The sequence below is a fragment of the Fragaria vesca genome, linkage group LG6, assembly GCF_000184155.1.
Source record: "Fragaria vesca subsp. vesca linkage group LG6, FraVesHawaii_1.0, whole genome shotgun sequence".
Classification (NCBI taxonomy): Eukaryota; Viridiplantae; Streptophyta; class Magnoliopsida; order Rosales; family Rosaceae; genus Fragaria; species Fragaria vesca.
The window spans coordinates 21,925,564-21,940,946 of NC_020496.1; the positions used below are offsets into that span (position 1 = coordinate 21,925,564).

The 15,383-nt window shown below is 38.0% G+C and overlaps 3 protein-coding genes across 3 annotated transcripts; 2 read left to right on the top strand and 1 right to left on the bottom strand.

Annotated features, from left to right (window-relative positions):
- Positions 1-2,957: 2,957 nt before the first annotated feature.
- Positions 2,958-5,191, top strand: LOC101295927 (WD repeat-containing protein LWD1-like). Its single transcript, XM_004303481.1, has 3 exons — positions 2,958-3,089; positions 3,915-4,564; positions 4,647-5,191. The coding sequence occupies exons 2-3, from the start codon at positions 3,969-3,971 to the stop codon at positions 5,056-5,058; spliced, it is 1,008 nt and encodes a 335-aa protein (XP_004303529.1). The 5' UTR covers positions 2,958-3,089; positions 3,915-3,968; the 3' UTR covers positions 5,059-5,191.
- A 540-nt stretch (positions 5,192-5,731) lies between these two features.
- Positions 5,732-10,276, top strand: LOC101296213 (vacuolar protein sorting-associated protein 55 homolog). The gene is made up of 5 exons (XM_004303482.1): positions 5,732-5,971; positions 6,702-6,753; positions 8,752-8,791; positions 8,885-8,969; positions 9,806-10,276. Exons 2-5 carry the CDS (start codon positions 6,721-6,723, stop codon positions 9,987-9,989), a joined length of 342 nt encoding a protein of 113 aa, XP_004303530.1. The 5' UTR covers positions 5,732-5,971; positions 6,702-6,720; the 3' UTR covers positions 9,990-10,276.
- Positions 10,277-12,177: 1,901 nt separating this feature from the next.
- Positions 12,178-14,174, bottom strand: LOC101296498 (NAC domain-containing protein 90-like). The gene is made up of 3 exons (XM_004303483.1): positions 13,833-14,174; positions 13,235-13,563; positions 12,178-12,838 (listed from the first exon to the last, which is right to left on the bottom strand). The coding sequence occupies exons 1-3, from the start codon at positions 13,996-13,998 to the stop codon at positions 12,449-12,451; spliced, it is 885 nt and encodes a 294-aa protein (XP_004303531.1). The 5' UTR covers positions 13,999-14,174; the 3' UTR covers positions 12,178-12,448.
- Between the last annotated feature and the right edge of the window lie 1,209 nt (positions 14,175-15,383).

The following is a 15,383-nucleotide window of genomic DNA, read 5'->3' on the forward strand; positions in this document are numbered from 1 at the left end:
CTCTCTCTCTCTCTCTCTCTCTCTCTCTCTCTCTCTCTCTCTCTCTCTCTCTCTCTCTTACATATATTTAATCTACGTATTTGTGTACGAAGGAGAATCTACAGTGTTTCAGGCAAGTATTGTACAGAAGGTTTAGCAACCAAAAACCACCATTGCTACTACCGACCATTCCTCACCGTATATTGTGGACTTTCCTTTTTTCTTTTTCTTTTTTCTTGTATTTATCTTCTTTATTTTTCTTATAGAATTTGAAGATATGATCGATCAAAGTGGATGAATATGTAATTGGTCTTTTCTTCTAAGCTCTCGGCCTCGGTTTACTCTACTTTTCGTTTTGACCAACATGACCAACATGAAAGTTGTTGTAACCAGTGTTCTAAAAGGCGGCGCATGGACGCTAAGCAGCAATGAACCACCTTGTCTTTCACCCATGTCTTTGTGTTAGGCGATGAGCAATTAGGTTGTCACTAGGTGTCGTACAACCCACTAGGCAGGCTAGGCTAGGAGCTATGGCTTATTTCTTAGCGGTGACATAACCTGTCAATCATGCATTATGTGTGATTGACAATTAAATAATCACTGTATTTTAGTGATTATATTTATAGCGGTGACATATCAAAAGATAATTCAACTAATGTGAAACATCATTACCAAAAGCACTGTTTTCTCACTATGTTGCTGATAGAGAAAAAATCCGACGACACTTAATTTCACTCTGCCAATAGGAGCTAGGCAACAACCAATTGACATAGCAAGGAACTCATCGCCTGCTTAGAGCAGACAGGCCGTATGAGCGCACACAAAGACACACAACCCGACTACCCCACAAAACTCATGTAAGGACTTATGTTGGCGTATAGCCACATTTAACTAATAACAAAAAAAAGAAAAAGAAATAATACATAAAATTACACAAAATGCGGGAAGAACATCATCTTCAAGATGCATAACCTGTCACTCATGAGCAAACGACGTTAGAGGGAAGACCGGGTTTGCCGGCCTTCGACCCTCCGATGCCTAAGTCAGCCACATGAGAATATAGATAAGGTGTAAATAGGATGGAAATAGAGACTTACCCAAATGAGGGGTGGAAATATATATTTATAGAGATATAGTGGATGCACCTTAAAATACCATTTTACCCTTTTTGGAGAATGTATTATTATTATGCCCTCAAGGAATGGTGTAGGTTTCTTGGGCTTAGTTAAGACCCAAGCCTGTTTTATGTGGCAATATGTGTCTTCTTAGACGAGTAGGACCGATGTTCTATCTCTCACATATGATGTATTAACATACGGTATAAATCACATGGTCTGAAAATTAAAATTACATTTATACGTACTAAATATTTCATTTTTAAAAAGAATGTACTAAATAGTTACCCCAGATAAAAATAGCATGATACACATAACTACATGCGCATTAATCTGATTGGTGGGAAATTTGGGATGAATCATAAAATGCATGATATTCTAGAAACTTTTATTGACTAGGCTATTTACTGAAAATTTATTAACTAGCATAATTAACAAATGTGTTTTTTTTTTTAACAAAGGGCTGGTAGGGCTGCCCTCAAGCCTTGATTAATGAAACTATATAATACAAAGGGGGATATGTAGCCTAAACTCCTGATTACAATATGCATATAGAAGAAATCCTGAAATAATATTAAGAATATCTACAAAGTACATGTAAACTAACAAACACCAACTAACAAAGAGTAATACTGCTCTATCTAATGACAACTCCATTTACTTTTTCACGATGGTGACATAATGAGAAGATCACTAGTTATGTAACACCTACTGTCCTATAATACAACGTCCCTACTATGTTGTCGCCAGATAATAAACCCGATGACACTTAATTTCATCCTATCAATATAAGGTTGTTACCATTTTACCGAGCAAAACCTACCTAGAGCAAAGAAGGCACATAAGATGCTGCATAGACCGGCACAAGAGTCCAAGACCCATCACACCCTACCTTATAGTGATAGGGTATTATTGGCGACATAAAACCATATAGAACTAGAAGTAAAAGTGCAATAAATAAGCATCAATAGAAACAAAAAAAAAAAAAAAAAAGCATAAAAGTACCAAATCCAAAACCCAAGCCCACAAACTACCAAGCCCATGTCCATATTGAACATCGTGAGTCTTGCTACATCGCCAGCCCAACTGCAAAATCCTTGCCGTCCCACCTCCGGCAGCATCATATCCCTTGCCTTGCTTTGCGCCGAGATCCATCCATCCCACCCTCAACCATTGAAACAATTGTCTCCCTCATCCACGTATTGCATGTCACGTTTTAGACATCAAAACAATTCATTTGGACGAACTTTTCACTGTGCACTTCAATATATGAATCGTCATGGACCAACATTCACGGAGGGAGAAAGTAATTGTCTCTGCATATTTCAGATTCCATCATGTATTCATGTATCATCATCTCTTTTAACGTTTTCCAAACTTTAGATTCCAAAAACGTGGTTCTACTCATCGCGAGATCTAAAAAAATAAGTACACGGACAATTATCTTGTGCAATTTTGGTATAAGAAATTGGACACCACAGTACCATATATATCGTCGTTAGCTCAATCTGCACCTGGTTGCTGCTAATTAACTGATAATATTGTGTAGTCAATTGTAATGATAAATAAGATACCACGTGCTTGAAAGAGTCGCCATTTAACTACGTATACCTCCTCCCTTGGAAGTTAATTGGAAGTTGGAAGCTGCAGAGGCAGCTAGCTAGCTGGTTTGGAAACCAACCTTCTTCTCGACGACCATTAGCTCATCACACCTTCACCTTCCCTTCTCGATCCCTCATATATGTTTAATTTGAAATGTCCCAGCTAGCTAGTACTACTATTCTTATACGCAAGCTATGGCTTTTGCTAACTTTCAACTACCTCCTTATAATATACCCCGTGCCTATTCCCCATATCTCTTTCAGACACCCATTGTTAATGATGGACCTCCTTACAATAGCTTCCTCTTTAATTCACAGTGATAAGAAATCTCACATGTTCTGGACTGAGCTATTCCGCCCATAGCTGCTGCTGCTGCAACTTCCTTTGAGCAATGTAAGAGCTCTCTCTCTCTCTCTCTCTCTCTCTCTCTCGCAAGAGAATAACTACTGCAAATTTCATAGCAAACATAAGTTATGCAGTGCTATGTGCATCTTTTCTTTTCTTCAAGTAATTACTTTCAAAGTACTTCGTTTTCCCTTTTCTGAAATCTGAATCATTCTAGTGTTATATTACCAAAGCTCGGTTTTATGCATGCAAGAAAAATTAGTAGCCAGAGATATGTTGCTGATGATCGAGAGTTCATTCAAGCAGCTGCTAAGTTCATGATGGAGTCGATCTTTCCCAGAAAAAAATAGGCTAGTGTTATTAACACACTATTTTGTGTTATTAACGCACCCCCTCTATTTTCCTATTCACACATTTCAATTTTATTTACAAACTTACCACTTGAATTTGTTTCATGATTGGTTTTTATTATATATATAAAGTGTTAACAAGACAAAATGATGTGTTAATAACACTAGCCAAAAAATATATATTGGTTCAATTAGTCGGCAAAAACATAGCTCTCGAAAAAATATCATCGATAACAAAATAGTTATAATAAAAGACTTTTAGGAGTTTTTATAGTCAACTTGATTGAATATATAGAATATTATGATGATAAGCCTCCGGCCAGTTTGTTAGGCCGAGGACCATCTTCCTGTGTTTCTCTTCACAGTTATGTGTCCTATATTACTCAGAGTCACAGGCCCTCAATGTTATTATATATATGAAGTGAAGGGAGACTCGCCAAAACAATATATTAGTTGCTTGTATCAACAAATTGAGTGCTTCAATAAGAGTATTGTCACTAATATTGTTTGATTTACCATGCAGAAAGGACGTCACAAATTTCCAGCTGCATATTAGTGAACTCCGGCCACTACCATCATGCAAAGTCCAGCAGAGAAAAAACCAGGCGTCTACACCTACGTGAGTCAATGGCCAATCTACTCCCTGGCCTGGTCAGCTCGCCATGACAAGCCTTCACGCCTCGCCATTGGGAGCTTCATCGAAGACTACAGCAACAAGGTCGAACTCGTCCAGTTCAACTCTTCCACCTCCGACTTCACCACCGACAACCGCCTCATTTTCGACCACCCTTATGCCCCCACGAATCTGATGTTCTTCCCCTCCGATGCGGCCACCAATCCCGACCTCATAGCCACCTCCGGTGACTACTTACGCATTTGGGAGATCCATGACGACCGAATCGAGCTCAAGTCGCTGCTCAATGGCAACATGAGCAGCGAGTTCAACTCGGCCATAACATCATTTGATTGGGCCGAATTTGACACTCGGAGAGTGGCCACATCGAGTGTCGACACAACGTGTACGATTTGGGACATTGAGAGGGAGGCCGTGGACACCCAACTGGTGGCTCATGACAAAGAAGTTTATGACATTTCTTGGGGTGGATTCAACGTGTTCGCTTCTGCTTCTGGGGATGGCACTGTTAGGGTGTTCGACTTGAGAGACAAAGAGAGGTAAGCCTATAATTGCTATTCTAATTTTGAAATGCATATCACTTTCTATGCGGACATTTCTCACAATTTAATTTTCCAACAGGTCGACAATAGTATATGAAAACCCTGCTCAAGATGGGTCATTGTTGAGGCTAGAATGGAACAAACATGACCCAAGGTTCATAGCCACGGTTGGAGTGGACAGCAACAAGGTGGTGATATTGGACATTAGGTTTCCCACCGCACCAATGATGGAGCTTAAAAAGCATGGAGCCAGTGTGAATGCCGTTTCTTGGTCGCCACGCATGGGGCACCAGCTATGTTCTGTGAGTGATGATTCAAGGGCTATGATATGGGAGGTGGTGAGAACCGGGTTTGGATCCGATGGGGCGGACGTCGAGCCGGAGATGTGGTACGGAGCGACGGCTCAGATCAATCAAGTGCGGTGGTCACCTGTGGAGTTGGATTGGATTGCCATTGCTTTCATGAACAAGTTGCAGCTATTGAAGGTTTAGTAATTGTAATATCGTATGGTAAAGGTTTGACCAGCATTTCCAAGTTACAAGATAACCGTAGCTAGCTGGAGTTGTGGAATTAACAATTTGTAAAATTATAATGCAAAGTTGACGTACGTTATAACCGATAGCCGATTACAGATTGACAGTCCAAAACAATTGTGTTTCTTAATTTTTCTATCAAAATGAAACAAATGAAAAATAGCTAGAGGGGCTACAATTTAATTATGATTAAATGGAAACAATTAATTGATAACAATAAGCTGATTTAAGATGTCAAGTTCAGGTGGGTTGAAAGCAAAAGACACATAATTTTAAAAATGATCGAGTTAGTTCTTAATGGCCAAGTGATACGTTAACATTATGAACTAGTACCAACTATTAATTACTAGATGGAGAAATGTAACTACACAACTACAACTTATATGGAGCATGTGGCATTGTGGCACAACATATATGGTGAAGAAAGGTGAATGTGATGGTTGATTATGAACTAGAAGATTGTAGAAAATAACGAGTCGTAAATCAATTTAGTTATGTGAGTAAGATGAGGAAGAGTATATATGTGGTGATCGGCTAGCCAGTGGTGGTCCACTGCTGCTCGTAGTGGTTTGCTAGAGTCGTCTGCCGGAGCTCTGTCATGTATTTTTGAGCGTCTATTGCTTGGTTTCTCAATTCTTCATTTTTTGGGTTATCCCTTGACCTTGAGCTTACAAACTGAGAAATAGGAAGCCAAGCTCAGTGCAGCTAAACTCAGCGTTGAAAAAGACCAAAACACCACTGGATTATCTTATATTCGTTTTTAATCCAAGAAACAAATAAACTAGTTTCCTCGCTGCTTCGCTTTGCTTCTCCACTCTGTAACTAGCAACAAAGAGACCTCTCTTCTCTCCGATGGCGATGACCATAGAAGGTACGCTTCTACATACTATGTCTCTTCTTATTCGATTTTAACTCGATCATTCTTATTCGTAATTGACATTTTCGTCCTGGGTTGGACGACGGCAATATGCCCAACTCGTTTCACAAATAGTCAGAAGTTGAATTAAGCTATGCTGGTTCATCGATTTCCGTTGCAAAACTCCGATTACTGTATGAATTGTGCTGAAAGTTCTAGAATTGGGGCCAATTTGAGCGAAAAAGGATGGGTCTTTGGTTTAGGGTTTCATCTAACGCTTTTGTTGTATTTGGGTAGTCTTGCTCTTTTGGTTCTTGCAAAGATTTGATCAAAGAAAGTTGCTCGAAAGGGGCCTTTTTTTTTTCATAAAATTTTCAACTTTATGGCTAATCATATCAAGTAGCCATATTTGCGATTTACTTACAAAGTGGTCGACTTAATTGGGGAGTTCTAGTTTAGAGTCTGATTATGTAAGTAAGACAATTTGGAAGGGTTCTGTTGTTGATGTGAATAATTCATATGAACAGATATAAGGGAAGATGTGTAGTTGTATTAATATTCAATCTTGAGTCCTATTTTGATGACATTGGTTACTAACTATTTTCTGTTGTGGTGCATTGTTGCTCCGCGAATTGTTGACGTTTCGTGCTCTTTGCAGTGTAAGTGAGAATCTAGTTTTGTGAATTTGGCTTGGTTATTCAGCTCTTCTGAAGCATACTTCTGAAGTCACTTTCTTAATGTGCAGGCTCGCAGGACTTGCTTTTATGTTTTCAGCGAGCATCTTGCTACAGGTCCTGGTAAGTAAACTGATTAGGTTATGCAACACAACCCATATGCCATTAACCGTTTGCTTTATATTAGATGTATAGAAGATGCTATATAGATATAAGTGTGGTGCTCTAAGACGAGGCACTTGTGTATTTTCTTGCAAGCCTTCAAATGTAGTTATTGCTGATTATTTTTACATATATTAAATCTGATTTGGAAGTATACCAGAGGTATCTATAGTCTTGTGCATTTCACTGCATAAATCACCTTCTTTTATGAAGTCTATGACTCCTATTCCGGTTTCGGTTTATTTTGGATTACCTCTGCAAAACATTATTATAATTATTTTCTAAATGTGACTGATGAAAAGTAGTCTAAGGAGAAGTAGAAAACTTAGGAGTATTTGAAAGATTTTCTTCAGGTTTGTTTTGTATCTGCCAGTGCCTAAATTTCTCAGCAAGTGAATTCACTTAGGCATTCTAACAACCTCATCATTCATCCTTAACTTGATCCATTTTGTTGCTTTTCAAGAAATTTTTGGTCAACTAAACAAAAACAAAGTAAAAGATGCTCTCTAAACATGTCATATGATTATTCCTTGCATTAGTACTTGAAGCTCTCATCAGGCTTTTGAACAGTAGAGTTCTTGGAGTAATGAAACTAATATGATTAATCTTTCACTTAGACTAAAATAAAGATTTAAGTTGTGACTTTCAAAAAGTTAAGCTTCAATCTGAATGAGTATTATGATGTGACCTGTTGGAATTGAGATAATATTTCTGAGGAATAACCAGATTTGCATTCAAGACATCTAAATGCAAAAGGATTAGATGTCTTATAGTGCGACCTTGTAGTTCATTTATCTCCCCCTTCCCAAAAATCTTATAGTGCGACCTATCACCTTAAATACAAGCCGTTGGAGAGTCAGTATTTTTGTACAGTGGGTGTTAGCATATGCTGTCTTTCAGTCGTCTTTTGCTATTGCTGTTGGCTGCTTGCCTCTGCACAGTTTCCTCGTGTTTATGTTGAAGTGGTTGACCCATAGAGAATTATATTTTACCGTACCAGAAATGCGTAGTATCTAGTGCTAGAAGCAAGCAAGACCCAAAAAATGCTAGAGACTTTGTACCATCAATTTGAGTGTGGTTGAATCTGTTCTACAGCCCAAGGATGTGGAGCAGAAGTTTTGTTATTTCTGTTGCCTGAAGTGATTGTTCAAACTGTATTTTATGAATCTTAGATGTCTTCAGAGGGGTGGCCTTTCTAACACATCAGGATCAGATCTATTACTTTCCATTTCCTAATAATAAAACCACCGCTGCAGTCCAATTAGTACAACTGGCAAAAGCTAAGGCTGAGAGCATGGGCACAGATGTATTTCATATCAGAAACTATTTTTTTTTTCAGTAGTAGACTAATAGAGGATAACACAATTTCTGCTCCAACTTACCCTTTTCTGAAACTCAAGAGAACCGACAAAACCACACCCCAGCCACCATTCTTAATGTCTAGATGAATTCAGAAGGAGGGAAGAAATTCTTTTCTGAAAAAGGTCATGGAAAGCTCAGCATCATGGAAGATTTTTCTCGATCTGTAATATTGGATCAACCAGTAGTCACAACTAATAATCATTATATGTACTGTGTCTATTCCTCTTTCTGATGCATGACTATGTGTTCTGTTGAGCTCCCAAAACGTATTAGGCATGGGACTTCCAGGCGCCATCGCATAATTCGTTTGTTCTTGGGATTCTAGGTCTAATGATGCTAAAGCTAGTGAGGAAATATGGATGGGCAGGGTAGCTTAATTACCGATAGAAAAGCTAGAACTCTACGCGCATTCATATCTCTCTCATGTGAAAGGGGATTTGTATTCTTTGACATATTGAATGCTTAAAGCTTCATCAGCAATTGAATGTTTGAGGGAAATAGCTCATTTTTTTCATAAGAACTTAGCTGCCGGTTGAATTTCAAATAAGTTATGTGCTTACTCATGTACGGCGTTTTTCATTTTTTAATGTGCCGCAGGCTTGTGCATTATACAACAATTGGTGGCCTATGTTATCTGGTGAGAGTGGATGATTTAAGTTCTTTAAATTTGGGATCTACAGTTGCATTGAGAATTTTTTTTAAAAAAGTGACTATCTGATTGTTGTTGTAGCTCTCATGTATGTCCTGGTACCTATGCCCTGTTTATTCTTTGGTGGTGGTTCAACTCAGGTTTTATTTACGAGGGAGAGTGATGGGTGAGTGTTTCTAAGCATTATACGTTCAAAATTTCTCTCCCCCTCCTACACACACACACAAACACACACGTATATACATATTTATATACACTTGTTATATTGTTGTAACTTTGCCCTTCTATATAGATCGATTAGATCCCATAGTTTCTTATATACTTTTACATCAATCACTCATAATTCAATAGACGTTTTGATCAACCTTACAACTAGCTCATATAAAAGGTATTTGCACTCTGTCACGGTTGAGTGATATTTTAATAAGCGTTGTGAGGTGATTGGCTGTATTGTTTTGAGTTCCCAAATGCAGGCAATTGTAGCTTTTTCTAAAGTCATAGTTTGCGACTTAAAGCATCATACTTGCTTTTTTCCATTGAAGTATATATTGGGCCAGTTAGTACATTTTGAGTTTAAAATTGATTTGTGAATGACCAACTGTAGAGCAGACAAGACTTTAGACCAAAAGTGCTGTTATAATTTGAATTATCATAAGAGATTATGAACATATGGAAGGAGAGATTGTAGCATTTATGGGGGTTTTAAGTTGTTCTTTCTTCTTAAACTACTGAGGCAAATATGGTTCATGAAATTTCATATAGGAGATTTATGTTTATGGGATTATTAGTTGTATTCTGTTAAACTGCTGAGTGCAATAGTTCGTTCAGACATTTAGTGAGCAACAAGCCCTTGAGTAAACCCTGCATATTGGCTCATGGAACATGCATAACTCATGAGCTCTGATCACAGAAAATATCTATTAGCCGTTATCCTGTAATAACCTCCTTGCTGTTTTCCCCCCTCTTTTTGGGTGATAGTAACAAAAATCACTTATATTGCAGGTGGATAAATGCTGCTAAGTTTCTGACTGGGGCATCAACTGTGGGGAGCCTAGCCATTCCTATAATTCTTAGACATGCTCATATGATTGAGACATCTGCTATGTGGATCGAATTCGTATCATTCTTCATATTTGTGTGCACCGTCATGTGTTTCCACCGTGCCAGCCTCGAAGACGAGTGGTGATGACTTAAAAACATCCAAGTTTTTACACTGGCCGGCAATAATTGCGGCCAAAAGTGAAGTAGTTTAACAACTGCAAGAAGTGTGATATGCATGAAACGGGAAAGCAATAGAACAAACCCTTTTGTAAATCTGTTTATGTATATGTTCAAGGGCATTATGACCAATTTCTTCGTTCACTAGGTTTGGGAACAGCACTAGATTCTTGTTAATTTACTGTGGGATTCATTGTGTAATATAGTATGGCTTTGGGAGTAACTATTCATATATATAACATAAGTTACCGAGCACTACGTATATCTACTTGGGTATTAATACCGGTAAAGACTAAATGGAAGGGATAACAAAACTCACGCTGCAGAAAATTAAAGGCCATCCTATCTTGGGGCCATATAGGGTGGTGTCACTGGTGCGGACTTTGTTGTGTGTGAAAAAACAACGCCTTGTAATCAAGAGTTTAGGGTAGGTTTATGAATATAGGAGCTGTTTTAATGAGTACCACTAATTGAGTACGGATTTCTTTGGTTCACCTTTTTTTTATAGGTATATATACATCTTGAGTTCTTGACTGTCTAGTATTTAGTTATATATGAATATTACCCTTTGTTGGAAATTGGTGACCAGTGTTTCCGTATGAAATACAACACCTTTCATTGTCCAGCGATCATGATTCATGAATTTAGGGTTTACTACCTGGGAACTGGGTCATACCCTGGTGGAGGAAAATACAACAGCTTGCTCTTGTTTGGTTGAATAATCGTGATTTAAGATTGAGGGTTTCGGGACTACGACTGTGTTGTAGGTCTCGGAATGGACGAGAGGTTCAAAGTCCTGGCTTATGCTGTCAATGTGAACTGAACTGGATTTCAAGTCAAAAGAAAGATGATGGTTTGGAGTTTGGACTAAATCTGATGATTCTTGTTCTTGCTAGTTAATTGCTAAACCCTGAATGAAGTCATGGACCAGAATCTGGATTCTGGAATTAATAAATCAGAGTGGACAGATTTGCATCATGTGTATAATAACGTGACTATATATAAAAATTGACTGGAAGCTAGCTGATGCAGTTCATAGTTGAAAATCGCATGGCATAGAGAAACTCAGAAACCTTGGAACCCTAAACCAGAAAAAGTCATTAATTGTTTAAAGGATTTTTCTGATTTTCCAGGATACACGTACGTTCTTCTTGTGCGGCACCTTCCTCACTGCGGCATATATATGCAACATCAATTGCAATTCCAAGCAGTTATATTTACAAAGGCTCACCAATTGACCAATGAAATCATGCACGTTCAACCTCCATTTGATGTAAATGATCCAATCAGTAGATATACATCTTAAATTACATTGTTTTGTTTTTACCAATATTTTTGTAAATGTAATGTGATGACTAATGAGCATAATTTCTTTGATGAACACTTTTTCATTTACTGATCAGATGAACACTACCGTTGATCAATATTAGAAATACAATGTTGGATTTTTAACTAGTTACAATGACCTTTTTATTTTTTATTTTTTATCACGCATTACAACATCGTCAAACTTACAACCTCTCACTTTCTAAGGGAAGACTATGCAATGACGTCCTTGAACCATTTCTTAGTTATATAATTTCCAAGTTAAGTGATATTATTGCACTAGTAGGGATCATTTTTTTGCAGACGTATTTTTCTGTTTAGTAGAACTTTCAATCGAGGAGGATTATTATTTAGGTTGATGTTATTAACACACTATTTTTTGTTATTAACACACCCAATCTATTTTCCTATTTGCACATTTTAATTTTATTTACAAACTTGCTACTTGAATTTGTTTGATGATTGACTCTCATTATAGATAGGGTGTGATAATAACAAAAAAGGATGTGTTAATGTTTTAAAACAAGGCCGCTCAGCCCGCCTAGGCGCTCCAACCATCCGCCCTAGTAACGTATAGTGAGTTTTTGAACTCTGCCTATATGTAGTGTTCTAAAATAAGACCGCTCAGCCCACCTAGATAGATGACTTCTAGGCGCTCCAAGCTTGCCCTCCGCCATGAGAGCGCCTAGCGAGTTTTCAAACCTTGCTTATTAGCTTTTTAGATACATCCATATTTCCATAATATGACATAAGCTTTGACAATATAAGTTAAATCAAAGGTGAAATAACTTTGAAACCACGGCTTTTATCTCTCACATATATACGGTGATCAAATGGATATCTTAATTTTCCAAATGAACAGTACAAGAGGGCGCAAGTGGATTTCTGTTTAGTTTTGCTAATAATTATTGATGATATGGAAACCCCAAAGATGGAACTTGCAATAATTATAATAGTCATAAACTTTCTCCAAAATTACGAGTACAAACGAATTAATTTGGTTAAACCCTAGAAATTCACATGCATTAATTATTGATACTCTAAATTAGTAAACAACGATTCCCCTTGTTCTTTAATTTCTTCAATCTTGTTCGAACGCCCTTAATTAAACCAATCCAGTTGGTCCAGTTCCCACAGAGGTTCACCGTTGTCAACCGCCACTGGCAAGCTTCCAGTGCTCTGTCCAGATTGAGAGGGTTGGCCATGGTCTCCTGAGGATGAACTCCCAGACGAGCTTAAAGTACTTATTCTCTCCATTTCCACATTATATGAATTAGGAGCAGCTGGGATGATGTTCTGAGCATGCGAAATCGCTGTTGGATAAGTAGAACCCTCGTTATGATGATCTGTACCTAACTGCGGCAGAGCTGGTAATTGAACTGTAACCGTAGGTCTGCGCATGATATCACCGGTGCCTGAAGGTCGTCTGTCAAATGCCCTCAAGCATTTCGATTTCTTGTAGACTCGGCATAAACTGAATTCTTGCCTTAACTGTATGCACATATGTACCAAAATATATTTCAAAACCAGAATCGTGATTAAGTTTGATTTTCTTGCATGATACTAATTAAATTAAACTTGCTACAATTAAACTATATCATCGTTGATTAAATCATTGTAATTTTACACACGACAGATGATGATATGACTATACAAATATATGGTTGAAAATTTGTAGTAATTTGTTGGTGAAGTGAATGATAATTTTGAAATAACCAAATAGATAGGCTTTTCTCCATTTGCTGATTATTTGCTGAAATGATTTTGACAGAAATAGCAGAATGTACGACTATAATTCCCAGGTAATTATGTGTTTAGAAGATTAACTAGCTAGTAAGCTAGGTTTTGATATTGCATATTCATGAAATAGATCAAGTTAGTACGTACCGCAGGAGCAGGAGTGGCGTTTGATGATGAAGAAGGTGCATGAAGTTGATCATCTTCTTCAATGGCTTTGTACTCATTCATCTTCCACTCGGTTTTGCTTCCTTTGGGAGCTCTACCAGTGTAGAAGACCATAGTTCTTTTGAGGCCGATGGCACCATGATTAGTACTGCTGGAACTGGAAGAGTAAACATAACTTGGAGAACCAGTTGCCTTCCAATATCCAGTAGTAGTGAGTCGTTTCGGTCTCCCTCCCCGTGCTTCACTCTCTTGTCTCGGGATGAAGAAGAACCACTGCTCTTGATCTCCATGGCATATTTCTCCTGAATTTCCTAATTAATTACAATCAAAGAAAGAATCCATTAAGTACTAAAACCAGTTTAATTATCGAGTCAATTTCAAACCCATGGGTTCTTGAAATTGCTTGCAATAGATCATATAATGTAAAGAGTGAAGACTTAACTGAATGGATACTTGAACCCTACTTTACTTTCCGTTTTATGAAGTTAAGCGTTCAATCTAAAAGATATATAGAGATATAAGCATGAGAGAGAGAGAGAGAGAGAGAGAGAGAGAGAGAGAGAGAGAGACGTGTAATTACGTGGGAGATCCCAAGGATTAAACTCGTATATGTCAAGCACAGGTATGATCCGGTCCATAACCCGGTTCACGTCCTTCCTCGTTCCATCTAGCTTGTGGGGCAAATAAAATGAAACCAGTTCCTCCTCTGTTGGGTAGAATCTAAACCCAGGTGGAAAATCTTCCATCACTTCCCTCTCTAGCTAGCCTTCTCCTTCCCTCCCTTTCAATAGCTATGAAAATAGTACTAAGCTAGATTACTTATTTACTAGGAAGCTCTACTCTATTCAACTCGATCGGAGCTAGCTAGTTCATCAAGACAGACCTGATGAAATTAGCTGGTATATATGTTACTGTATGTTGTGCTTCTCACTTACGTTCTCCATATATTGTGTATATATATAGATCGAGGGTTTTGGAAAAGGAAGTGAAGTTAGGCAAATGAGCAGATAACGATGTTGAGATAGTATCCGAGTGAAAGGAGAAAAAAGGATCCATGGTCGACAGGTTTAAGTTGCTTTGAACTTTCCAAACACGTACGCGGTTGTGTAGGAAGAAAAGAAAATGCAAAGCTCCATTGACCTTTATGAACCAGTCAATATATTGGCATTTTCTGTGTGCCACACCACGGCTATTACTCTGCTCTCTCTTGCATGCTATTATATTTGATAAGTTACTTTAACCAACCCAACAACAGCTTCCTCCAGTTGAGGTATTGGTGAAAACAAAGTCGATGTAAATAAACATCATGTAACTAAGGAGATGAGGAAAATCAAAGGAAAGTTGGAGAAAAAGGACCGAAGGAGGAGAGATCATTACCGTCGCCAAGTGATGATCGATGGTTTTGAACTTTTGATACATGCCGACTATTTTATGTGCAGCATTCATATTGATCGATAATCAAGCAACGCCAACAACATGAAGCACAGATAATTTATGTGCTTGCAAACAAGTCTCCTGCCCTCTCTAAACTTCAAAGAACGGATCGATATGCCATAGTCTCTTTATAATCGATCAGACAATATTGACAAATCGTTGATGATAATATGTGGGCACAAAAAACTGTTCAAGACATCACTCTCAGCAAGCAAAACTTTTGCTTGGACAGATGTAATTAAGCAACCACAGCAGAAACGGACACTGGCCTGCTGCAAATGGTGCCTTGAAACTAGCTTAATTTGGATGCGTCGATCGTTTTTACCTAAGAGTTTTGTGTGATAGCAGATGAAGGTACTTTTGTGGCTGCTTTTGCATACGGTTGCACTCACAGCGTCTCCGAAGCAAGCGAAGTTATTTGCTCTTAGAGATATTGGACTGGACTTTCGTAACTCAATGGCTCAATGCAAGTAGATCATGTGATTGTTGAGAGTGACCGCACAGATTCAGCAATCAGTGAAGCTAGATACATGTAGAGATCATGGACTGCTTGCAAATATATATAGAGGCGTAATTGACGATCGACATCAAAACTGCCATATATGCAGAAGTTAACACAGGTACAAATATACCTATGCTTGCACCTCGTTCGTGTAACAAAATATATATATATATATATATATATATATATATATAC